The 23,780-nt window shown below is 43.4% G+C and overlaps 2 protein-coding genes and 29 non-coding genes across 31 annotated transcripts in view; all 31 read left to right on the top strand.

Annotated features, from left to right (window-relative positions):
• Positions 1-23,780, top strand: part of LOC137491225 (uncharacterized) — a 482,468-nt gene that overhangs the window by 331,638 nt on the left and 127,050 nt on the right. The window lies entirely within an intron of this gene.
• On the top strand, positions 2,728-4,129 carry LOC141381697 (uncharacterized). The gene is made up of 2 exons (XM_073948025.1): positions 2,728-3,008; positions 3,093-4,129. The coding sequence occupies exons 1-2, from the start codon at positions 2,953-2,955 to the stop codon at positions 4,051-4,053; spliced, it is 1,017 nt and encodes a 338-aa protein (XP_073804126.1). The 5' UTR covers positions 2,728-2,952; the 3' UTR covers positions 4,054-4,129.
• trnaq-cug (transfer RNA glutamine (anticodon CUG)) lies at positions 6,477-6,548 on the top strand. The gene has a single exon. It is a non-coding gene; the product is annotated as a tRNA-Gln (tRNA).
• Positions 6,651-6,724, top strand: trnai-aau (transfer RNA isoleucine (anticodon AAU)). Its single transcript has one exon. It is a non-coding gene; the product is annotated as a tRNA-Ile (tRNA).
• On the top strand, positions 6,813-6,885 carry trnaf-gaa (transfer RNA phenylalanine (anticodon GAA)). The gene has a single exon. It is a non-coding gene; the product is annotated as a tRNA-Phe (tRNA).
• Positions 7,678-7,749, top strand: trnaq-cug (transfer RNA glutamine (anticodon CUG)). The gene has a single exon. It is a non-coding gene; the product is annotated as a tRNA-Gln (tRNA).
• On the top strand, positions 7,852-7,925 carry trnai-aau (transfer RNA isoleucine (anticodon AAU)). The gene has a single exon. It is a non-coding gene; the product is annotated as a tRNA-Ile (tRNA).
• Positions 8,013-8,085, top strand: trnaf-gaa (transfer RNA phenylalanine (anticodon GAA)). Its single transcript has one exon. It is a non-coding gene; the product is annotated as a tRNA-Phe (tRNA).
• On the top strand, positions 9,051-9,124 carry trnai-aau (transfer RNA isoleucine (anticodon AAU)). The gene has a single exon. It is a non-coding gene; the product is annotated as a tRNA-Ile (tRNA).
• On the top strand, positions 10,076-10,147 carry trnaq-cug (transfer RNA glutamine (anticodon CUG)). Its single transcript has one exon. It is a non-coding gene; the product is annotated as a tRNA-Gln (tRNA).
• On the top strand, positions 10,250-10,323 carry trnai-aau (transfer RNA isoleucine (anticodon AAU)). The gene has a single exon. It is a non-coding gene; the product is annotated as a tRNA-Ile (tRNA).
• Positions 11,278-11,349, top strand: trnaq-cug (transfer RNA glutamine (anticodon CUG)). Its single transcript has one exon. It is a non-coding gene; the product is annotated as a tRNA-Gln (tRNA).
• trnai-aau (transfer RNA isoleucine (anticodon AAU)) lies at positions 11,452-11,525 on the top strand. The gene has a single exon. It is a non-coding gene; the product is annotated as a tRNA-Ile (tRNA).
• On the top strand, positions 11,615-11,686 carry trnaf-gaa (transfer RNA phenylalanine (anticodon GAA)). Its single transcript has one exon. It is a non-coding gene; the product is annotated as a tRNA-Phe (tRNA).
• trnat-agu (transfer RNA threonine (anticodon AGU)) lies at positions 13,070-13,143 on the top strand. The gene has a single exon. It is a non-coding gene; the product is annotated as a tRNA-Thr (tRNA).
• Positions 13,592-13,680, top strand: trnar-ucu (transfer RNA arginine (anticodon UCU)). The gene is given in 2 exon segments: positions 13,592-13,628; positions 13,645-13,680. It is a non-coding gene; the product is annotated as a tRNA-Arg (tRNA).
• Positions 14,425-14,498, top strand: trnat-ugu (transfer RNA threonine (anticodon UGU)). The gene has a single exon. It is a non-coding gene; the product is annotated as a tRNA-Thr (tRNA).
• On the top strand, positions 14,685-14,758 carry trnat-agu (transfer RNA threonine (anticodon AGU)). Its single transcript has one exon. It is a non-coding gene; the product is annotated as a tRNA-Thr (tRNA).
• On the top strand, positions 16,288-16,361 carry trnat-agu (transfer RNA threonine (anticodon AGU)). Its single transcript has one exon. It is a non-coding gene; the product is annotated as a tRNA-Thr (tRNA).
• On the top strand, positions 16,637-16,710 carry trnai-aau (transfer RNA isoleucine (anticodon AAU)). Its single transcript has one exon. It is a non-coding gene; the product is annotated as a tRNA-Ile (tRNA).
• On the top strand, positions 17,632-17,705 carry trnat-ugu (transfer RNA threonine (anticodon UGU)). Its single transcript has one exon. It is a non-coding gene; the product is annotated as a tRNA-Thr (tRNA).
• On the top strand, positions 18,239-18,312 carry trnai-aau (transfer RNA isoleucine (anticodon AAU)). Its single transcript has one exon. It is a non-coding gene; the product is annotated as a tRNA-Ile (tRNA).
• trnar-ucu (transfer RNA arginine (anticodon UCU)) lies at positions 18,399-18,487 on the top strand. Its single transcript is given in 2 exon segments — positions 18,399-18,435; positions 18,452-18,487. It is a non-coding gene; the product is annotated as a tRNA-Arg (tRNA).
• On the top strand, positions 19,234-19,307 carry trnat-ugu (transfer RNA threonine (anticodon UGU)). The gene has a single exon. It is a non-coding gene; the product is annotated as a tRNA-Thr (tRNA).
• On the top strand, positions 19,492-19,565 carry trnat-agu (transfer RNA threonine (anticodon AGU)). Its single transcript has one exon. It is a non-coding gene; the product is annotated as a tRNA-Thr (tRNA).
• Positions 19,839-19,912, top strand: trnai-aau (transfer RNA isoleucine (anticodon AAU)). Its single transcript has one exon. It is a non-coding gene; the product is annotated as a tRNA-Ile (tRNA).
• trnar-ucu (transfer RNA arginine (anticodon UCU)) lies at positions 19,999-20,087 on the top strand. The gene is given in 2 exon segments: positions 19,999-20,035; positions 20,052-20,087. It is a non-coding gene; the product is annotated as a tRNA-Arg (tRNA).
• trnat-agu (transfer RNA threonine (anticodon AGU)) lies at positions 21,094-21,167 on the top strand. The gene has a single exon. It is a non-coding gene; the product is annotated as a tRNA-Thr (tRNA).
• On the top strand, positions 21,617-21,705 carry trnar-ucu (transfer RNA arginine (anticodon UCU)). The gene is given in 2 exon segments: positions 21,617-21,653; positions 21,670-21,705. It is a non-coding gene; the product is annotated as a tRNA-Arg (tRNA).
• Positions 22,450-22,523, top strand: trnat-ugu (transfer RNA threonine (anticodon UGU)). Its single transcript has one exon. It is a non-coding gene; the product is annotated as a tRNA-Thr (tRNA).
• Positions 22,710-22,783, top strand: trnat-agu (transfer RNA threonine (anticodon AGU)). The gene has a single exon. It is a non-coding gene; the product is annotated as a tRNA-Thr (tRNA).

Genomic DNA, 23,780 nt, shown 5'->3' with positions numbered 1-23,780 from the left:
AGGTTGGGTTTATGGTTTTTGTAGGTGTAGACATCAGTACAACACAATAGTTTGGACTTCATGTCATGTAGGAGACATTAAATAGATCAATGATAACTGCAGAATGTCTTTCTGCTGTTGTGGCAATGAATGGACACTCAACAATTGAAAAGATTCCTTCCATGCCTTAGAAGCGTGACTTGATCAGTACTTATCTACACAGCATGCTGGCATCAAAGATCCTATTTCTCTTATATCATATCCCTAGTCTTCCACACTTTAGGAAACGTAAACATTCAGGACGTGCCATTAGCACAGCCTGCACTAAAAGAAGGCTGGAGATAACGGATGGCAACACAGAGCGCGACACCAATGTCACCTTGAAAAACCTGCCGTGACCCGGATTCGAACCGCGGTTGCTGCGGCCACAACGCAGAGTACTAACCACTATACGATCACAGCGAGCTATGAAACAGCCGTTGTGACCGATGTGTGGTATGTTCCTCCCTGTGATAAGCCCCTTTCTCTTCAGTGAGAACACTCTGTTGTTTTTCTCCTCCTACCAGCACAACGCTTTTCCCAAGAAACAATGGAAATGCAAACAATTGACGACTGCTGCAATTTTAAAAAGTAACAGGATGTGGGTATAGTTGGCAGGACTTGAACCTGCGGGAGAATACCCCAACGTATTTCAAGTCGATCGCCTTAACCACTCAGCCATGACTCCAAGACTGCCTGAGCTGCCATGTCTTGATGTGTAGTACATGTATTGTGCATCCAGATGAAACTTTCATCAAGCGATAGCTCAACGGCAAAAGCTGTGGCTCCACAAAGAGTCTCTCATGCCCGAACACGGACTTGAACCCTGGACCCTCTACCGACTCCGCTAAAGCTGGGGAATAATAGTCTGTTTTGGAAGGGGAAGAAAAAAGCACAAGAAAAATAAGAAAATTTGAGAAATTGAGAAAGAAAGAAGCGAAATTAAGGTTATATTTTGTATTTTTTGCCCACCAGAAACTACTCAATGCATATATAACAGTACTGGTTCAAGAAATATGTCCATAAATAACACTTTGGGTAGATCACAAGGTTCAATCCCCGACTGGAGCAGGTATCTAACCAGGTTTAGTAATGGGTCGATCATGAACATTTCGTTCATTTTAAACGAATCTTCAATATGATTTGGAAACAACAAGTCCTCTCAGGGAGTGATTTGTTAATTTGCGCGTGCGTACATTTGTGCAGGTGGTATCGTTATTTCAAGTCTTCATCACATTTCGTGTCGTTCATTGCGGAAAGGCAGAAACCAATCATATGCGTTTAGAGCCGAAAAAGATTTGATCCGTTCACCGCTCGAGTCCTCTATCGGGTCTGAGTCACTCGTTCATTACGGGCCAATCATACGCGTTTAGAGCAGGAAAAATATTTGATCCGTTCATCTCTCGAGTCCTCTATCGGGTCTGAGTCACTCGTTCATTACGGGCCAATCATACGCGTTTAGAGCAGGAAAAATATTTGATCCGTTCATCTCTCGAGTCCTCTATCGGGTCTGAGTCAATGGTTCCTCACGGGCCAATAATACGCGTTTAGAGCCGAAAAAAATAATTGATCCGTTCATCTCTCGAGTCCTCTATCGGATTTCAGTCACTCGTTCATCATGAGCCCATCATACGCATTTAGAGCCGGAAAAAGAATTGATCGGTTCACCTCATGAGTCAGGTCTGAATTTGGAGAAAAGCTCAGCCACTGCACTTAACACCACCAACACTGGTTTGAAGTGCAGCTCAGGTTAAATACTCTCTCTCCTTTCTAGAAAGATCCAATGATTGCTACCAGGTGGACACAGTTACCTGCAGGGAAAGAGAGAGGAAAAACACAATGCTCATTGTCCACCAAAAGATATGTCTCAGGAGACAAGCCCTGGGATAACCGCTTTCACCCTCCTGGAGCATATACAGGCAAGAAATCCATTAATTTGTTGTTATGGAAGTTATTCATTAAGCTTTTAATGTACTACACGAAATGGTAATCTAAATGTTTATTTTATTATTAGTTTTATTTTATATATGTTTTTTAATTGTTTTATTTTTTTAAGGTGAATTGCTGGGAATGGAGCACCTTTACAGCCAGACCGGCAAAACCCTGACTCCGGTGCTCCAGAACCCAGGGGAGGAAGACAGGCTGGTGGAGGAAGTAGATGACGAGGATCTACAAGATGACGGGTTTGAGGAGGAGATCATGGAGGACATCACAGTTCCAGTGCTGTATGAGGATGACCCCTGCCGTGATCTCAGAAACAGCCCCTCATCTTCGCCTCTGCCTCAGTCCCCAGCATCACTGGCTGAGCCGTCCACATCTGCTGGTGGAGAAGGACAGCTTCCTAGCCCAGCCCCCTCAGTGCCGTCACAGCCATCCAAGTCTGGAGACAGTCTCTCTGTTGAGGCTCAGGTAAAATATATTAAGAACTTAATTTTATTTAGTCTTTTTTTATTCCACATATACTACATTTATTCTGTATTTACCAGGGAGTAAATCATTGGACCTGATGGCATTGCTGGGTGGGACAAGGTCCAGGATCTGGCTTATTTGGTAGGTCTTCATGAGGCTCCTTACCTCACTGACCTGCAGGTGACAGAGGCCATCCAGCTGTGGACAGCTCTCCTGGATGTTGATAAACAGCGCATCAACTACCAGCCTCGACATCAGCCTCAGCTGACACATGGGCGCTTTACGGCACCTTAGCGCTCCGGAGTCACTCCAGGTGTGGAGAGCGTCAAGCGCTGTCTGATTGGACATCCTGGGGGTCCAGCACAGTGGCCTAGCACCAGCCGCTTGGTTGAGGCCATTTGTACAAAGCTGTGTGCCGTTCACAAGTCCACTTCCAAGAAGGCTGGTGTTCGCACGCCCAGGTGGTCTAAAATACTGACCGATTACCACCACATCCGGGATCTGGTGCTTTGCAGTCGCAGGCTGATGGATGAAACAGTGATCCAGCTTTTTGAGCTAAACCAGAAGACGCTTATTCAGTGGTAAGCAAAGCACATTATTTTCTTTAAATTACCTGAATACTTCTAAATTAATATATATGAATAATACATATCATTTATTATCAGGTTTCAACGGAGGCAAAAGGATCAGGAAATGAGTGTACTCACTCAGGGACTGACTCCACTTGATCCAATTGCTGTGGCAGATACGCAGCTTCCTTTGCCGAGGGGAAAATTGGACGAGGCACCGACAACATCAGGCCCCAAACACAAGTTTGTCTTTCCTCCAAATAAAGAAGGACAGGCACCTCTTCTTCGACCTGGTCGAAAGTCTGCTTCTGCAACCACCACAGTTTGCTCCTTCCTGCCAGATGCCACCACGGTGTGCTCCTTTCCACCGGCCCCCGTGACGGTATGCCCAATCACGCCAACCCCCACCACAGTCTGCCACATTGCACCAGCCCCTACCATGGTGTGCCCCGTCACACCGACCTTCACCACAGTGCGCCCCATCTCGCCAGCCTCCACCACAGTGTGCCCCATCATACCAGCCTCCACCACAGTGCGCCCTATTGCGCCGGCCCTCACCACAGTGCGCCTCATTGTATCTGCCCCCACCACGGTGTGCTCCTTTCCACCGACCCCCAGCACGGTGTGCCCCATTGCACCACCCCCCACAGCACCAGATGTTGTGCAGCCCATTTCAGGACCTGGATCATTGTTTGGCACACTTGTTTTTAACCCATACATGAGTGTGTCAATGGTGATTCCATCATTTGCTGCACCAACATCCAGTGCAGTCCCAGCTTCACCTGCACCTGCTGTTCCTCCACCTGCACCTGCTCCACCTGCACCTGCTGTTCCTCCACCTGCACCTGCTCCACCTGCACCTGCTGTTCCTCCACCTGCACCTGCTCCACCTGCGCCTGCTGTTCCTGTGTCCCGTTACACCCAGAGGAACAGGCGCAGACGGGAACAGGAGAAGAAAAGTGTTTGCAGCAAATGTGGGCAACCAAAGACTAAGGAGTTTGGCCATAGCCGATTTGTCCTTAGAGGACTGGTTGGCAGAACAGCGCCAGCAAAATAAAGGACAAACTCCAGCTCCAGAATAAAGGACAAATTGCTGTATATATTTTTGTAAATGTTACATGGGTACTCTCTCTCTCTCATTTTATTAAATTTTTGTGTGTTAATATTTAGCATTTTAAAGTGGCACTTATAGGCCCACTCTTATTTTGTCTTGTGTGTACTTATTTAATATTTGTGTGCATTTTATGTAAAAATATATTTATATTTCTTTAAAAAAATAACATTTTATACATTGCCTATATACTATATTTTATATATTACGTGCCCCCACTCTTGCATTTTATTATGTATTTATATTATTGTTTAATATATTGTGTATATAAAACTAAATATATATATAGAGTATTGTTTTTATATAATGTGTATAATAAGTAAATATATATATATATATATATATATATATAATATTGTTTTAATATATGTGCACAATAAATATATATTGTATTGTTTTTATTTATTGTATATTATATAGTTTATATATTAAGATATGTTTTTATTTTGTTTTTTATATTTTTTAAATTGTTTTGCGATTTTAATATTTGTATTCATTTTAATAAACCATTTTGCATATTACTTGTTTTTGTGTGCATTCATTTAAAGTTATTACATAAAGAAATATAACATATATTAATATATATATATATATATATATATATATATATATATATATATACATATAGTATAGTATATATTTATATATTAATAAATAAATATATATAATATACTTATATATACATAAACATGCATACATATGTTTAATTGAAACATTTGCATTCATTTTTAATTAACGTAATATGCTTTTTAAGAACAATATCCACATAATAATAGTAAAATCAATATAATTGCCTGTGTTACGTCAGTAAAATTTCAATAAGAGCGCAGCTGATTGGCTACGCTAAAACCGACACTGATTGGATATTGTGTTACACAGATTGTGTGTTCGAATCCAGCCACAAAGCCGCCAACACTACTGCAAGCGAAATTTGTTGCATTTTTCCGTGTTTTTGCGGCTTGTTCGCTTGCGAGTGAGCGAGAAGATTGGACCCCTTCCTATGCTAAGCGAGCGCTCTACCATTTGAGCTAATTCCCCTCAGAAAAATTCAAATTGGTAGTTTTTGGCATGGTCAAAAAAAAAAAAAAAGATCACATCTGCTCTGTGGTGGCCTCTTTGCCCTGCCCGCCGTTTAGTCGTCAAATTGCCTGGAATAGCGCGCTTTTCTTTTAAAGCCCTACCTATTCCTGCACCAGTAAACGTGTGAGGAGCCCTGCATGCCGAATGACTCAGAATGACTCAGTTACTCAGAAATCAATGCACATTGGCACCACCTTGGATTGACATTCTGCTACTTTCCTGCAAGGCCGTTTTTTTTTTATTCATTCCCTACAGTTCTGACAGCACCACACAACAAGCTTGAGGTTCCATGGTGTAATGGTGACCACTCTGAATCCAACGATCTGAGTTCAAATTTCAGTGGGACCTGTTATTTTGCCAGCACCGCACAAAAAAAGCTGGAATAGAATGTTCATCTCTTGAAGGCCAGGGAATGACAGATACTCTGGGCTTTCTAGTGCTTTAGGCAGGAAGTGGCTGGTTAGCTTAGCTGGTTAGACTTAGGTGGTAATAACGGCAAGGTTGTGGATTCGATCCCTGTTCTGGCCAAGCTCTTACCCTTTTAGGCCTCAGATGCATTTACGTCTTACACACGTCTACGCTGCAAAAAAACTATGAAACGGCAGCTGAAATAGCTTAGTTGGGAGAGTGTTAGACTGAATATCTAAAGGTCCCTGGTTAGAACCAGGGTTCGGTAAAGTAGTGTTGTTTTTCAGTTTTGGGCACAAGAGTTAGGTGACCGAAAGTCACCCAAAAAGCCTAGCTGCTGCACCCTTAAGTCCAACTGCTTCCACTTGACCAAAAAGCTATCTTATTTCCAGATGGTCACGTCGCTTCTGGTGATGATTAAATCAGGAGAGTTTCACTTTAAACCTTTTCGCTTTAAAAAGGCATGAAAACAGAGGTGGAGAATGCAGTCATTGTTCCCGCTTCCTCTCGCATGCAAAGCGAGCACTTAACCATTTGAGCTAATTCCCCTCACAGCAATCAATAGTTGGCGATTTTCGACGTGGTGAAAATAGAAAAAAAGATCACATTTGCTCTGTGGTGGCCTCTTTGCCCTGCCTGCCGTTTAGTCGTCAAAATGCCTGGAATAGTGCGCTTTTCTTTTGAAGGCCCTACCTGGTCCTGCTCCAGTAAACGTGTGAGGAGCCCTGCATGCCGAATGACGAGTTACTCAGAAATCAATGCACATTGGCACTGCCTTGTATTGACATTCTGCTACTTTCTGGCAAGGCCGTTTTCTTTATTTTTTATTTTTTTTACATTATTTTCTCTTTGGCCCGGGCAGCACCGAGTAGAAGACTTGAGGTTCCATGGTGTAATGGTTAGCACTCTGGACTCTGAATCCAGCGATCCGAGTTCAAATCTCAGTGGGACCTTGTTTTTTTACCAGCACCGCACAAAAAAAGCTGGAATAGCATTCTTATCTCTTGAAGAAAATGACAGTTACTCTGAGCTTTTTAGCAAACATGGCAGAAAGTGGCCGGTTAGCTCAGCTGGTTAGAGCGTGGTGCTAATAACGCCAAGGTCGCGTGTTCGATCCCCGTACTGGCCAAAGTTTTACCCTTTAAGGCCTCGGAGGCATTTCAGCATTCTGCTTAGTCTCACAGACACGAATGCTGCAGGATTCTTGTGAAAAGGCAGCCGAAATTGCTCAGTTGGGAGAGCGTTAAACTGAAGATCTAAAGGTCCCTGGTTCGATCCTGGGTTTCGGCAAATCAGTGATGTTGTTCTATTTTGTGCACAAGGGTTAGGTGACTGAAAGTCACCCAAAAAGCCTAGCTGCTTCACCCTTAAGTCCATCTGCTTCCACTTGACCAAAACACTATCTTCCTCCAAGATGGTCACGTTGCTTCTGACGATGATTCCAATGGCCTGATCGACAGCACTCTATAATGCTATGTATTTAGCGCTTTGATGTCCCACTGCGGACACGCTGCTGAATAAAAGAAAACTGTGACTTGATAGGGCTTCTGAAGGGTTGCAATGATATGTACTACACAGAAACCGGCAAAGCTGACGTAAGTAGTTTCGCTTTAAACCCTCAAGGTGCCACCAGCTTTGCAATAAAAGCCAATGTAAAAAGGCATGAAAACAGAGGTGGAGAATGCAGTCATTGTTCCCGCTACCTCTCCCTTGCAAAGCGAGCGCTTAACCATGAGCTAATTCCCCTCAAAGCAATCAATAATTGGCGATTTTCGACGTGGTCAAAATAGAAAAAAAAAGATCACATTTGTTCTGTGGTGGCCTCTTTGCCCTGCCTGCCGTTTAGTCGTCAAAATGCCTGGAATAGTGCGCTTTTCTTTTGAAGGCCCTACCTGGTTCTGCTCCAGTAAACGTGTGAAGAGCCCTGCATGCCGAATGACGAGTTACTCAGAAATCAATGCACATTGGCACTGCCTTGTATTGACATTCTGCTACTTTCTGGCAAGGCCGTTTTCTTTCTTTTTTTTTTTTTTTTTACATTATTTTCTCTTTGGCCCGGGCAGCACCAAGCAGAAGACTTGAGGTTCCATGGTGTAATGGTTAGCACTCTGGACTCTGAATCCAGCGATCCGAGTTCAAATCTCGGTGGGACCTTGTTTTTTTACCAGCACCACACAAAAAAAGCTGGAATAGCATTCTTATCTCTTGAAGAAAATGACAGTTACTCTGAGCTTTTTAGCAAACATGGAAGAAAGTGACCGGTTAGCTCAGCTGGTTAGAGCGTGGTGCTAATAACGGCAAGGTTACGCGTTCGATCCCCGTACTGGCCAAACTTTTACCCTTTAAGGCCTCAGAGGCATTTCAGCATTCTGCTTAGTCTCACAGACACGAATGCTAAGGATTCTTGTGAATAGGCAGCCGAAATTGCTCAGTTTGGAGAGCGTTAAACTGAAGATCTAAAGGTCCCTGGTTCGATCCTGGGTTTCGGCAAAACAGTGATGTTGTTCTATTTTGTGCACAAGGGTCAGGTGACTGAAAGTCACCCAAAAAGCCTAGCTGCTTCACCCTTAAGTCCATCTGCTTCCACTTGACCAAAACACTATCTTCCTCCCAGATGGTCACGTTGCTTCTGGCGATGATTCCAATGGCCTGATCGACAGCACTCTATAATGCTATGTATTTAGCGCTTTGATGTCCCACTGCGGACACGCTGCTGAATAAAAGAAAACTGTGACTTGATAGGGCTTCTGAAGGGTTGCAATGATATGTACTACACAGAAACCGGCAAAGCTGACGTAAGTAGTTTCGCTTTAAACCCTCAAGGTGCCACCAGCTTTGCAATAAAAGCCAATGTAAAAAGGCATGAAAACAGAGGTGGAGAATGCAGTCATTGTTCCCGCTACCTCTCCCATGCAAAGCGAGCGCTTAACCATGAGGTAATTCCCCTCAAAGCAATCAAAAATTGGCGATTTTCGACGTGGTGAAAATAGAAAAAAAAGATCACATTTGCTCGGTGGTGGCCTCTTTGCCCTGCCTGCCGTTTAGTCGTCAAAATGCCTGGAATAGTGCGCTTTTCTTTTGAAGGCCCTACCTGGTCCTGCTCCAGTAAACGTGTGAGGAGCCCTGCATGCCGAATGACGAGTTACTCAGAAATCAATGCACATTGGCACTGCCTTGTATTGACATTCTGCTACATTCTGGCAAGGCCGTTTTCTGTTTTTTTTTTTTTTTTTTAACATTATTTTCTCTTTGGCCCGGGCAGCACTAAGCAGAAGACTTGAGGTTCCATGGTTTAATGGTTAGCACTCTGGACTCTGAATCCAGCGATCCGAGTTCAAATCTCAGTGGGACCTTGTTTTTTTACCAGCACCGCACAAAAAAAGCTGGAATAGCATTCTTATCTCTTGAAGAAAATGACAGTTACTCTGAGCTTTTTAGCAAACATGGAAGAAAGTGACCGGTTAGCTCAGCTGGTTAGAGCGTGGTGCTAATAACGCCAAGGTTGCGCGTTCGATCCCCGTACTGGCCAAACTTTTACCCTTTAAGGCCTCAGAGGCATTTCAGGATTCTGCTTAGTCTCACAGACACGAATGCTGCAGGATTCTTGTGAAAAGGCAGCCGAAATTGCTCAGTTGGGAGAACGTTAAACTGAAGATCTAAAGGTCCCTCGTTCGATCCTGGGTTTCGGCTAAACAGTGATTTTGTTCTATTTTGTGCACAAGGGTCAGGTGACTGAAAGTCACCCAAAAAGCCTAGCTGCTTCACCCTTAAGTCCATCTGCTTCCACTTGACCAAAACACTATCTTCCTCCCAGATGGTCACGTTGCTTCTGGCGATGATTCCAATGGCCTGATCGACAGCACTCTATAATGCTATGTATTTAGCGCTTTGATGTCCCACTGCGGACACGCTGCTGAATAAAAGAAAACTGTGACTTGATAGGGCTTCTGAAGGGTTGCAATGATATGTACTACACAGAAACCGGCAAAGCTGACGTAAATAGTTTCGCTTTAAACCCTCAAGGTGCCACCAGCTTTGCAATAAAAGCCAATGTAAAAAGGCATGAAAACAGAGGTGGAGAATGCAGTCATTGTTCCCGCTACCTCTCCCATGCAAAGCGAGCGCTTAACCATGAGCTAATTCCCCTCAAAGCAATCAATAATTGGCGATTTTCGACGTGGTCAAAATAGAAAAAAAAGTTCACATTTTCTCCGTGGTGGCCTCTTTGCCCTGCCTGCCGTTTAGTCGTCAAAATGCCTGGAATAGTGCACTTTTCTTTTTAAGGCCCTACCTGGTCCTGCTCCAGTAAACGTGTGAGAAGCCCTGCATGCCGAATGACAAGTTACTCAGAAATCAATGCACATTGGCACTGCCTTGTATTGACATTCTGCTACTTTCTGGCAAGGCCGTTTTCTGTTTTTTTTGTTTGTTTTTACATTATTTTCTCTTTGGCCCGGGCAGCACCGAGCAGAAGACTTGAGGTTCCATGGTGTAATGGTTAGCACTCTGGACTCTGAATCCAGCGATCTGAGTTCAAATCTCGGTGGGACCTTGTTTTTTTACCAGCACCGCACAAAAAAAGCTGGAAGAGCATTCTTATCTCTTGAAGAAAATGACAGTTACTCTGAGCTTTTTAGCAAACATGGCAGAAAGCTGCTGGTTAGCTCAGCTGGTTAGAGCGTGGTGCTAATAACGCCAAGGTTGCGGGTTCGATCCCCGTACTGGCCGAACTTTTACTCTTTAATGCCTCAGAGGCATTTCAGGATTCTGCTTAGTCTCACAGACACGAATGCTGCAGGATTCTTGTGAAAAGGCAGCTGAAATTGCTCAGTTGGGAGAGCGTTAAACTGAAGATCTAAAGGTCCCTGGTTCGATCCTGGTTTTTGGCAAAACAGTGATGTTGTTCTATTTTGTGCACAAGGGTCAGGTGACTGAAAGTCACCCAAAAAGCCTAGCTGTTTCACCCTTAAGTCCATCTGCTTCCACTTGACCAAAACACTATCTTCCTCCCAGATGGTCACGTTGCTTCTGGCGATGATTCCAATGGCCTGATCGACAGCACTCTATAATGCTATGTATTTAGCGCTTTGATGTCCCACTGCGGACACGCTGCCGAATAAAGGAAAACTGTGACTTGATAGGGCTTCTGAAGGCTTGCAATGATATGTACTACATGGAAACCGGCAAAGCTGACGTAAGTAGTTTCGCTTTAAACCCTCAAGGTGCCACCAGCTTTGCAATAAAAGCCAATGTAAAAAGGCATGAAAACAGAGGTGGAGAATGCAGTCATTGTTCCCGCTACCTCTCCCATGCAAAGCGAGCGCTTAACCATGAGCTAATTCCCCTCAAAGCAATCAATAATTGGCGATTTTCGACGTGGTCAAAATAGAAAAAAAAGATCACATTTGCTCTGTGGTGGCCTCTTTGCCCTGCCTGCCGTTTAGTCCTCAAAATGCCTGGAATAGTGCGCTTTTCTTTTGAAGGCCCTACCTGGTCCTGCTCCAGTAAACGTGTGAGGAGCCCTGCATGCCGAATGACGAGTTACTCAGAAATCAATGCACATTGGCACTGCCTTGTATTGACATTCTGCTACTTTCTGGCAAGGCCGTTTTCTTTTTTTTTTTTTTTTTTTTTTTACATTATTTTCTCTTTGGCCCAGGCAGCACCAAGCAGAAGACTTGAGGTTCCATGGTGTAATGGTTAGCACTCTGGACTCTGAATCCAGCGATCCGAGTCCAAATCTTGGTGGGACCTTGTTTTTTTACCAGCACCGCACAAAAAAAGCTGGAATAGCATTCTTATCTCTTGAAGAAAATGACAGTTACTCTGAGCTTTTGAGCAAACATGGCAGAAAGTGGCCGGTTAGCTCAGCTGGTTAGAGCGTGGTGCTAATAACGCCAAGGTCGCGTGTTCGATCCCCGTACTGGCCAAACTTTTACCCTTTAAGGCCTCAGAGGCATTTCAGGATTCTGCTTAGTCTCACAGACATGAATGCTGCAGGATATTTGTGAAAAGGCAGTCGAAATAGCTCAGTTGGGAGAGCGTTAGACTGAAGATCTAAAGGTCCCTGGTTCGATCCCGGGGTTGTAAAACAGTGCTGTTGTTCTATTTTGTGCACAAGGGGCAGGTGACTGAAGGCCCTACCTGGTCCTGCTCCAGTAAACGTGTGAGGAGCCCTGCATGCCGAATGACGAGTTACTCAGAAATCAATGCACATTGCCACCGCCTTGTATTGACATTCTGCTACTTTCTGGCAAGGCCGTTTTATATATTTTTTTTTTTACATTTTTTTTCTTTAGCCCGGGCAGCACCAACTGGAAGACTTTTATTAAGCTTGGCAGTAAGTGGCCGGTTTGCTCTTACTGCCACCTGTAAGTCGTGGTTATTCTTGGTCACACCGGCCGATCACTTTGTGAGCTGGAGCCAAGATTCACCCTATTCTTGGTTAAGGCAGCCAATCGTGTTCTGAGTTACAATGAACGCTATGGCCAATCAGAGCCCTTATACCATCCATGATTTGTACTGTAATAAAAGATTTCGTTGCGGATTAATTCGGAAACCAATTGCAAAGTAAGTATTTTTTTAACAAGGTGGTTTAAATGAATAACCATTACAGTAACGTTAATTACTACAACATAATTATTATATGATTGTTATAGATGTTTTATAACGTTATTTGGTAAGATTAATGTTAGCCGACCAAGCAAACTGTACAGTTTTACTACAAACATTTTAATGCAGTTATTAATTAATTAATATGGATCATGCATGATTGCATCACTAATAATAAACCAACAATATAAGGGTCACACACCAATCCATCACTAATAATAATGTTATTATTATTATTGATGGATTAAATTGTGACCCTTATATTATTGGTTTATTATTAGTGATGCAATCATGCGTGATCCATATTGTTTTATGCTTTATAATTAGTGATGTATTATGCGTGAGCATTATTAGATTAGTTTATGATTAGTGATGTAGTGATATGTGAGCATTATTATACTATTTGTTTATAATTAATGACTGATGAATTGACCCTTATATTTATTATTAGTGAAGTGATTCATTAATGTGTGAGAATAATGCACGGGCATTATTGTAACTATGGTAGTAAATGACAATATAAAGTGAAGTAATGTATAATAACTGCATTAAAATGTTTGTAGTAAAACTGTACAGTGTGCTTGGTCGGCTAACATTAATCTTAACAAACAACGTCATATAACATCTATAACAATCATATAATAATTGTGTTGTTGTAATTAATGTTACATAGATGATTAATAATGATAGATTAATAATGTTAAATAGAGCTCACCGGAATGAATTATAAAATTGTATAGCTTTGAGGCGTAATGAATAGTGCGACAAATAGAGTTAAACAACCTCTTTGCTTGCCATTTTAAGACTTGCTGTCTTTTTTTAGTCTCTGTGTGCAAAAACGTCTTGCCTCCTATTCAGCGTTGGCGCTGTGGCTTAGTTGGTCAAAGTGCCTGTCTAGTAAACAGGAGATCCTGGGTTCAAATCCCAGCAGTGCCTTATGTACAGGTTTCTTGTTTGCTTTTGTTAAGAGTAACGAGTGTTTACGCAGCGGGATGTTTAGCAGTCGGTTTCTTAACAAAACTCAAATCCTTAAGAACGCTGCTCGTTCAAGAGGGCTTTGGACGATGCCTTTATATAGCATAGTGTGGTAATGCCTAACCAATTGGACTTTAATATTTCAAGTCCAGACATTCCCACATGCAGCGCTAACGTTGTTAGTTTTTTTTTTTTTTTTTTTTTTTTTTTTTTTTGGAATTAAACATTAAGCCTGTGTCAAGGTTGTTTGGCGCTGTGGCTTAGTTGGTCAAAGTGCCTGTTTAGTAAACAGGAGATCCTGGCTTTGAATACCAGCAGTGCCTTGTCTGCAGTTGGCTGTTCTTTCATGGGCCAGAGAGTACTAAAAAGTGCTTTCTGTCCAACAGTTCTAGAGGAAGCAGAGCACTAAGGCTCTGTGGTGCAATGGATAGCGCATTGGACTTCTAGGCTATGAGCTGAGCCATTCAAAGGTTGTGGGTTCGAGTCCCACCAGAGTTGCAAGCTTTGCTCTTTTTCTTCACTGACTTAAGGTGTGGTGCGTTTCAAACATTTTAGGCATCTGTCCATCCCGTTTTGCTTCTTTCTTTCATTGCGCAGTGCAGGCTCAGATACTAGGGGTACTCTACAATAAAGCCGATGACTTAATTGAGCTGTTTTAAATAAGGGAGATTAGAAAACGGTGTAGGGCCTAGTGGGCTTGAGGAATGACTCGTCGGCAACCTGTGGTTTTGGGGAAAAGTAACTGCCACCTATTGTTGAGATCACGCCTTTTGGATTTGTCGTACAAGAGCCTCTTTATGCATGTGCAAAGTAACTGAGTAGAAAGCACAGTAAATTTTTCTCCCCCCCCACTGTCTTAGATGAAACTGCGTTTGGAAGTATCGTATCCAGAGGTTTTTTCTTTTAGTGTTGACTAAGTTGGCCAGAGCACCTGTCTTGGGAACAGCAGGTGCTAGGTTCAAATCCAAACTGCACCTTTCCCTCAGATGATGGGAGAGTGGCTTTCTGATCTGAAACTCTTTCAATGGCCGATAGCATATGTTTGTCCTGATTTCCATTTTCCGAGCTGACTCTGGGTTTGGATGACATGGTCAGGCTTGAGACATGATCATCCAGACTCTAAAAGACCGCGTCCGGCTTGTCAGCATTTTCTGCATCCTGACATGCTGGTTTTTGTTGTGTATTATTTTTTCTTCTTCGATTTTTGTTATCGGGCAAATGTCTCTTACTGTGAATTTCTGTGGCGCTGTGGCTTAGCTGGTCAAAGCGCCTGTCTTGTAAACAGGAGATAGTGGGCTCAAATCCCAGTAGCGCCTTAGCCCAGGTGGTGCGTGTGCTTGTTTTATAGAGCTCACCGGAATGAATTATAAAATTGTATAGCTTTGAGGCGTAATGAATAGTGCGACAAATAGAGTTAAACAACCTCTTTGCTTGCCATTTTAAGACTTGCTGTCTTTTTTTAGTCTCTGTGTGCAAATATGTCTTGCCTCATATTCAGCGTTGGCGCTGTGGCTTAGTTGGTCAAAGTGCCTGTCTAGTAAACAGGAGATCCTGGGTTCAAATCCCAGCAGTGCCTAATGTGCAGGTTTAATGTTTGCTTTTTGTTAAGAGTAACGAGTGTTTACGCAGCGGGATGTTTAGCAGTCGGTTTCTTAACAAAACTCAAATCCTTAAGAACGCTGCTCGTTCAAGAGGGCTTTGGACGATGCCTTTATATAGCATAGTGTGGTAATGCCTAACCAATTGGACTTTAATATTTCAAGTCCAGACATTCCCACATGCAGCGCTACCGTTGTTAATTTTTTTTTTTTTTTTTGGAATTAACCATTTAGCCTGTGTCAAGGTCGTTTGGCGCTGTGGCTTAGTTGGTCAAAGTGCCTGTCTAGTAAACAGGAGATCCTGGCTTTGAATACCAGCAGTGCCTTGTCTGCAGTTGGCTGTTCTTTCATGGGCCAGAGAGTACTAAAAAGTGCTTTCTGTCCAACAGTTCTAGAGGAAGCAGAGCACTAAGGCTCTGTGGTGCAATGGATAGCGCATTGGCCTTCTAGGCTGTGAGGTGAGCCATTCAAAGGTTGTGGTTTTGAGTCCCACCAGAGTCGCAAGCTTTGCCCTTTTTCTTCACTGACTTAAGGTGTGGTAAGTTTCTAACATTTTAGGCATCTGTCCATCCCGTTTTGCTTCTTTCTTTCATTGCGCAGTGCAGGCTCAGATACTAGGGGTACTCTACAATAAAGCCGATGACTTAATTGAGCTGTTTTAAATAAGGGAGATTAGAAAACGGTGTAGGGCCTAGTGGGCTTGAGGAATGACTCGTCGGCAACCTGTGGTTTTGGGGAAAAGTAACTGCCACCTATTGTTGAGATCACGCCTTTTGGATTTGTCGTACAAGAGCCTCTTTATGCATGTGCAAAGTAACTGAGTAGAAAGCACAGTACATTTTTCTCCCCCCCCACTGTCTTAGATGAAACTGCGTTTGGAAGTATCGTATCCAGAGGTTTTTTCTTTTAGTGTTAAGACTAAGTTGGCCAGAGCACCTGTCTTGGGAACAGCAGGTGCTAGGTTCAAATCCAAACTGCACCTTTCCCTCAGATGATGGGAGAGTGGCTTTCTGATCTGAAACTCTTTCAATGGCCGATAGCATATGTTTGTCCTGATTTCCATTTTCCGAGCTGACTCTGGGTTTGGATGACATGGTCAGGCTTGAGACATGATCATCCAGACTCTAAAGGACCGCGTCCGGCTTGTCAGCATTTTCTGCATCCTGACATGCTGGTTTTTGTTGTGTATTATTTTTTCTTCTTCGATTTTTGTTATCGGGCAAATGTCTCTTACTGTGAATTTCTGTGGCGCTGTGGCTTAGCTGGTCAAAGCGCCTTTCTTGTAAACAGGAGATCCTGGGCTCAAATCCCAGCAGCGCATTAGTCCAGGTGGTGCGTGTGCTTGTTTTATAGAGCTCACCGGAATGAATTATAAAATTGTATAGCTTTGAGGCGTAATGAATAGTGCGACAAATAGAGTTAAACAACCTCTTTGCTTGCCATTTTAAGACTTGCTGTCTTTTTTTAGTCTCTGTGTGCAAAAACGTCTTGCCTCCTATTCAGCGTTGGCGCTGTGGCTTAGTTGGTCAAAGCGCCTGTCTAGTAAGGAGGCGATCCTGGGTTCAAATCCCAGCAGTGCCTTGTGTACAGGTTTCGTGTTTGCTTTTGTTAAGAGTAACGAGTGTTTACGCAGCGGGATGTTTAGCAGTCGGTTTCTTAACAAAACTCAAATCCTTAAGAACGCTGCTCGTTCAAGAGGGCTTTGGCCGATGCCTTTATATAGCATAGTGTGGTAATGCCTAACCAATTGGACTTTAATATTTCAAGTCCAGACATTCCCACATGCAGCGCTACGGTTGTTAGTTTTTTTTTTTTTTTTTTTGGAATTAAACATTTAGCCTGTATCAAGGTCGTTTGGCGCTGTGGCTTAGTTGGTCAAAGTGCCTGTCTAATAAACAGGAGATCCTGGCTTTGAATTCCAGCAGTGCCTTGTCCACAGTTGGCTGTTCATTCATGGGCCAGAGAGTACTAAAAAGTGATTTCTGTCCAACAGTTCTAGAGGAAGCAGAGCACTTAGGCTCTGTGGCGCAATGGATAGTGCAATGGACTTCTAGGTTGTGAGCTGAGCCATTCAAAGGTTGTGGGTTCGAGTCCCACCAGAGTCGCAAGCTTTGCTCTTTTTCTTCACTGACTTAAGGTGTGGTGCGTTTCTAACATTTTAGGCATCATTCCATCCCGTTTTGCTTCTTTCTTTCATTGCGCAGTGCAGGCTTAGATACTAGGGGTACTCTACAATAAAGCCGATGACTTAATTGAGCTGTTTTAAATAAGGGAGATTAGAAAACGGTGTAGGGCCTAGTGGGCTTGAGGAATGACTCGTCGGCAACCTGTGGTTTTGGGGAAAAGTAACTGCCACCTATTGTTGAGATCACGCCTTTTGGATTTGTCGTACAAGAGCCTCTTTATGCATGTGCAAAGTAACTGAGTAGAAAGCACAGTAATTTTTGCTTCCCCCCCACTGTCTTAGATGAAACTGCGTTTGGAAGTATCGTATCCAGAGGTTTTTTCTTTTAGTGTTAAGACTAAGTTGGCCAGAGCACCTGTCTTGGGAACAGCAGGTGCTAGGTTCAAATCCAAACTGCACCTTTCCCTCAGATTATGGGAGAGTGGCTTTCTGATCTGAAACTCTTTCAATGGCCGATAGCATATGTTTGTCCTGATTTCCATTTTCCGAGCTGACTCTGGTTTTGGATGACATGGTCAGGCTTGAGACATGATCATCCAGACTCTAAAGGACCGCGTCCGGCTTGTCAGCATTTTCTGCATCCTGACATGCTGGTTTTTGTTGTGTATTATTTTTTCTTCTTCGATTTTTGTTATCGGGCAAATGTCTCTTACTGTGAATTTCTGTGGCGCTGTGGCTTAGCTGGTCAAAGCGCCTGTCTTGTAAACAGGAGATCCTGGGCTCAAATCCCAGCAGCGCCTTAGTCCAGGTGGTGCGTGTGCTTGTTTTATGGAGCTCAACGGAATGATATATAAAATTGTATAGCTTTGAGGCCTAATGAATAGTGCGACAAATAGAGTTAAACAACCTCTTTGCTTGCCATTTTAAGACTTGCTGTCTTTTTTTAGTCTCTGTGTGCAAAAACATCTTGCCTCCTATTCAGCGTTGGCGCTGTGGCTTAGTTGGTCAAAGCGCCTGTCTAGTAAACAGGAGATCTTGGGTTCAAATCCCAGCAGTTCCTTATGTACAGGTTTCGTGTTTGCTTTTGTTAAGAGTAACGAGTGTTTACGCTGCGGGATGTTTAGCAGTCGGTTTCTTAACAAAACTCAAATCCTTAAGAACGCTGCTCGTTCAAGAGGGCTTTGGACGATGCCTTTATATAGCATAGTGTGGTAATGCCTAACCAATTGGACTTTAATATTTCAAGTCCAGACATTCCCACATGCAGCGCTACCGTTGTTAGTTTTTTTTTTTTTTTTTGGAATTAAACATTTAGCCAGTATCAAGGTCGTTTGGCGCTGTGGCTTAGTTGGTCAAAGTGCCTGTCTAATAAACAGGAGATCCTGGCTTTGAATTCCAGCAGTGCCTTGTCCGCAGTTGGCTGTTCATTCATGGGCCAGAGAGTACTAAAAAGTGCTTTCTGTCCAACAGTTCTAGAGGAAGCAGAGCACTTAGGCTCTGTGGCGCAATGGATAGCGCATTGGACTTCTAGGTTGTGAGCTGAGCCATTCAAAAATTGTGGGTTCGAGTCCCACCAGAGTCGCAAGTTTTGCACTTTTTCTTCACTGACTTAAGGTGTGGTGCGTTTCTAACATTTTAGGCATCTGTCCATCCCGTTTTGCTTCTTTCTTTCATTGCGCAGTGCAGGCTCAGATACTAGGGGTACTCTACAATAAAGCCGATGACTTAATTGAGCTGTTTTAAATAAGGGAGATTAGAAAACGGTGAAGGGCCTAGTGGGCTTGAGGAATGACTCGTCGGCAACCTGTGGTTTTGGGGAAAAGTAACTGCCACCTATTGTTGAGATCACGCCTTTTGGATTTGTCGTACAAGAGCCTCTTTATGCTTGTGCAAAGCAACTGAGTAGAAAGCACAGTAATTTTTGCTTCCCCCCCACTGTCTTAGATGAAACTGCGTTTGGAAGTATCGTATCCAGAGGTTTTTTCTTTTAGTGTTAAGACTAAGTTGGCCGGAGCACCTGTCTTGGGAACAGCAGGTGCTAGGTTCAAATCCAAACTGCACCTTTCCCTCAGATTATGGGAGAGTGGCTTTCTGATCTGAAACTCTTTCAATGGCCGATAGCATATGATTGTCCTGATTTCCATTTTCCGAGCTGACTCTGGGTTTGGATGACATGGTCAGGCTTGAGACATGATCATCCAGACTCTAAAGGACCGCGTCCGGCTTGTCAGCATTTTCTGCATCCTGACATGCTGGTTTTTGTTGTGTATTATTTTTTCTTCTTCGATTTTTGTTATCGGGCAAATGTCTCTTACTGTGAATTTCTGTGGCGCTGTGGCTTAGCTGGTCAAAGCGCCTGTCTTGTAAACAGGAGATCCTGGGCTCAAATCCCAGCAGCACCTTAGTCCAGGTGGTGCGTGTGTTGTTTTATAGAGCTCACCGGAATGAATTATAAAATTGTATAGCTTTGAGGCGTAATGAATAGTGCGACAAATAGAGTTAAACAACCTCTTTGCTTGCCATTTTAAGACTTGCTGTCTAGTTTAGTCTCTGTGTGCAAAAACGTCTTGCCTCCTATTCAGCGTTGGCGCTGTGGCTTAGTTGGTCAAAGCGCCTGTCTAGTAAACAGGAGATCTTGGGTTCAAATCCCAGCAGTGCCTTATGTACAGGTTTCGTGTTTGCTTTTGTTAAGAGTAACGAGTGTTTACGCAGCGGGATGTTTAGCAGTCGGTTTCTTAACAAAACTCAAATCCTTAAGAACGCTGATCGTTCAAGAGGGCTTTGGACGATGCCTTTATATAGCATAGTGTGGTAATGCCTAACCAATTGGACTTTAATATTTCAAGTCCAGACATTCCCACATGCAGCGCTACCGTTGTTAGTTTTTTTTTTTTTTTTTGGAATTAAACATTTAGCCTGTATCAAGGTCGTTTGGCGCTGTGGCTTAGTTGGTCAAAGTGCCTGTCTAATAAACAGGAGATCCTGGCTTTGAATTCCAGCAGTGCCTTGTCCGCAGTTGGCTGTTCATTCATGGGCTAGAGAGTACTAAAAAGTGCTTTCTGTCCAACAGTTCTAGAGGAAGCAGAGCACTTAGGCTCTGTGGCGCAATGGATAGCGCATTGGACTTCTAGTTTGTGAGCTGAGCCATTTAAAGGTTGTGGGTTCGAGTCCCACCAGAGTCGCAAGCTTTACTCTTTTTCTTCACTGACTTAAGGTGTGGTGCGTTTCTAACATTTTAGGCATCTGTCCATCCCGTTTTGCTTCTTTCTTTCATTGCGCAGTGCAGGCTCAGATACTAGGGGTACTCTACAATAAAGCCGATGACTTAATTGAGCTGTTTTAAATAAGGGAGATTAGAAAACGGTGTAGGGCCTAGTGGGCTTGAGGAATGACTCGTCGGTAACCTGTGGTTTTGGGGAAAAGTAACTGCCACCTATTGTTGAGATCACGCCTTTTGGATTTGTCGTACAAGAGCCTCTTTATGCATGTGCAAAGTAACTGAGTAGAAAGCACAGTAATTTTTGCTTCCCCCCCACTGTCTTAGATGAAACTGCGTTTGGAAGTATCGTATCCAGAGGTTTTTTCTTTTAGTGTTAAGACTAAGTTGGCCAGAGCACCTGTCTTGGGAACAGCAGGTGCTAGGTTCAAATCCAAACTGCACCTTTCCCTCAGATTATGGGAGAGTGGCTTTCTGATCTGAAACTCTTTCAATGGCCGATAGCATATGTTTGTCCTGATTTCCATTTTCCGAGCTGACTCTGGGTTTGGATGACATGGTCAGGCTTGAGACATGATCATCCAGACTCTAAAGGACCGCGTCCGGCTTGTCAGCATTTTCTGCATCCTGACATGCTGGTTTTTGTTGTGTATTATTTTTTCTTCTTCGATTTTTGTTATCGGGCAAATGTCTCTTACTGTGAATTTCTGTGGCGCTGTGGCTTAGCTGGTCAAAGCGCCTTTCTTGTAAACAGGAGATCCTGGGCTCAAATCCCAGCAGCGCATTAGTCCAGGTGGTGCGTGTGCTTGTTTTATAGAGCTCACCGGAATGAATTATAAAATTGTATAGCTTTGAGGCGTAATGAATAGTGCGACAAATAGAGTTAAACAACCTCTTTGCTTGCCATTTTAAGACTTGCTGTCTTTTTTTAGTCTCTGTGTGCAAAAACGTCTTGCCTCCTATTCAGCGTTGGCGCTGTGGCTTAGTTGGTCAAAGTGCCTGTCTAGTAAACAGGAGATCCTGGGTTCAAATCCCAGCAGTGCCTTATGTACAGGTTTCTTGTTTGCTTTTGTTAAGAGTAACGAGTGTTTACGCAGCGGGATGTTTAGCAGTCGGTTTCTTAACAAAACTCAAATCCTTAAGAACGCTGCTCGTTCAAGAGGGCTTTGGACGATGCCTTTATATAGCATAGTGTGGTAATGCCTAACCAATTGGACTTTAATATTTCAAGTCCAGACATTCCCACATGCAGCGCTAACGTTGTTAGTTTTTTTTTTTTTTTTTTTTTTTTTTTTTTTTTGGAATTAAACATTAAGCCTGTGTCAAGGTTGTTTGGCGCTGTGGCTTAGTTGGTCAAAGTGCCTGTTTAGTAAACAGGAGATCCTGGCTTTGAATACCAGCAGTGCCTTGTCTGCAGTTGGCTGTTCTTTCATGGGCCAGAGAGTACTAAAAAGTGCTTTCTGTCCAACAGTTCTAGAGGAAGCAGAGCACTAAGGCTCTGTGGTGCAATGGATAGCGCATTGGACTTCTAGGCTATGAGCTGAGCCATTCAAAGGTTGTGGGTTCGAGTCCCACCAGAGTTGCAAGCTTTGCTCTTTTTCTTCACTGACTTAAGGTGTGGTGCGTTTCAAACATTTTAGGCATCTGTCCATCCCGTTTTGCTTCTTTCTTTCATTGCGCAGTGCAGGCTCAGATACTAGGGGTACTCTACAATAAAGCCGATGACTTAATTGAGCTGTTTTAAATAAGGGAGATTAGAAAACGGTGTAGGGCCTAGTGGGCTTGAGGAATGACTCGTCGGCAACCTGTGGTTTTGGGGAAAAGTAACTGCCACCTATTGTTGAGATCACGCCTTTTGGATTTGTCGTACAAGAGCCTCTTTATGCATGTGCAAAGTAACTGAGTAGAAAGCACAGTAAATTTTTCTCCCCCCCCACTGTCTTAGATGAAACTGCGTTTGGAAGTATCGTATCCAGAGGTTTTTTCTTTTAGTGTTGACTAAGTTGGCCAGAGCACCTGTCTTGGGAACAGCAGGTGCTAGGTTCAAATCCAAACTGCACCTTTCCCTCAGATGATGGGAGAGTGGCTTTCTGATCTGAAACTCTTTCAATGGCCGATAGCATATGTTTGTCCTGATTTCCATTTTCCGAGCTGACTCTGGGTTTGGATGACATGGTCAGGCTTGAGACATGATCATCCAGACTCTAAAAGACCGCGTCCGGCTTGTCAGCATTTTCTGCATCCTGACATGCTGGTTTTTGTTGTGTATTATTTTTTCTTCTTCGATTTTTGTTATCGGGCAAATGTCTCTTACTGTGAATTTCTGTGGCGCTGTGGCTTAGCTGGTCAAAGCGCCTGTCTTGTAAACAGGAGATAGTGGGCTCAAATCCCAGTAGCGCCTTAGCCCAGGTGGTGCGTGTGCTTGTTTTATAGAGCTCACCGGAATGAATTATAAAATTGTATAGCTTTGAGGCGTAATGAATAGTGCGACAAATAGAGTTAAACAACCTCTTTGCTTGCCATTTTAAGACTTGCTGTCTTTTTTTAGTCTCTGTGTGCAAATATGTCTTGCCTCATATTCAGCGTTGGCGCTGTGGCTTAGTTGGTCAAAGTGCCTGTCTAGTAAACAGGAGATCCTGGGTTCAAATCCCAGCAGTGCCTAATGTGCAGGTTTAATGTTTGCTTTTTGTTAAGAGTAACGAGTGTTTACGCAGCGGGATGTTTAGCAGTCGGTTTCTTAACAAAACTCAAATCCTTAAGAACGCTGCTCGTTCAAGAGGGCTTTGGACGATGCCTTTATATAGCATAGTGTGGTAATGCCTAACCAATTGGACTTTAATATTTCAAGTCCAGACATTCCCACATGCAGCGCTACCGTTGTTAATTTTTTTTTTTTTTTTTGGAATTAACCATTTAGCCTGTGTCAAGGTCGTTTGGCGCTGTGGCTTAGTTGGTCAAAGTGCCTGTCTAGTAAACAGGAGATCCTGGCTTTGAATACCAGCAGTGCCTTGTCTGCAGTTGGCTGTTCTTTCATGGGCCAGAGAGTACTAAAAAGTGCTTTCTGTCCAACAGTTCTAGAGGAAGCAGAGCACTAAGGCTCTGTGGTGCAATGGATAGCGCATTGGCCTTCTAGGCTGTGAGGTGAGCCATTCAAAGGTTGTGGTTTTGAGTCCCACCAGAGTCGCAAGCTTTGCCCTTTTTCTTCACTGACTTAAGGTGTGGTAAGTTTCTAACATTTTAGGCATCTGTCCATCCCGTTTTGCTTCTTTCTTTCATTGCGCAGTGCAGGCTCAGATACTAGGGGTACTCTACAATAAAGCCGATGACTTAATTGAGCTGTTTTAAATAAGGGAGATTAGAAAACGGTGTAGGGCCTAGTGGGCTTGAGGAATGACTCGTCGGCAACCTGTGGTTTTGGGGAAAAGTAACTGCCACCTATTGTTGAGATCACGCCTTTTGGATTTGTCGTACAAGAGCCTCTTTATGCATGTGCAAAGTAACTGAGTAGAAAGCACAGTACATTTTTCTCCCCCCCCACTGTCTTAGATGAAACTGCGTTTGGAAGTATCGTATCCAGAGGTTTTTTCTTTTAGTGTTAAGACTAAGTTGGCCAGAGCACCTGTCTTGGGAACAGCAGGTGCTAGGTTCAAATCCAAAC

The sequence above is a fragment of the Danio rerio genome, chromosome 4 (genome assembly GCF_049306965.1).
Source record: "Danio rerio strain Tuebingen ecotype United States chromosome 4, GRCz12tu, whole genome shotgun sequence".
In the NCBI taxonomy this organism is placed as follows: Eukaryota; Metazoa; Chordata; class Actinopteri; order Cypriniformes; family Danionidae; genus Danio; species Danio rerio.
Note: the sequence above shows the minus strand (reverse complement) of the source record. Positions and strands in the feature narration are given on the sequence as shown.

Bases quoted from the DNA above. Each gene is read 5' to 3' on its own strand.
- LOC141381697 (XM_073948025.1), top strand. From the start codon at position 2,953: ATGGATGAAACAGTGATCCAGCTTTTTGAGCTAAACCAGAAGACGCTT. The intron at 3,009-3,092 runs GTAAGCAAAGCA...ATTTATTATCAG, and splicing joins CAGAAGACGCTTATTCAGTG to GTTTCAACGGAGGCAAAAGG.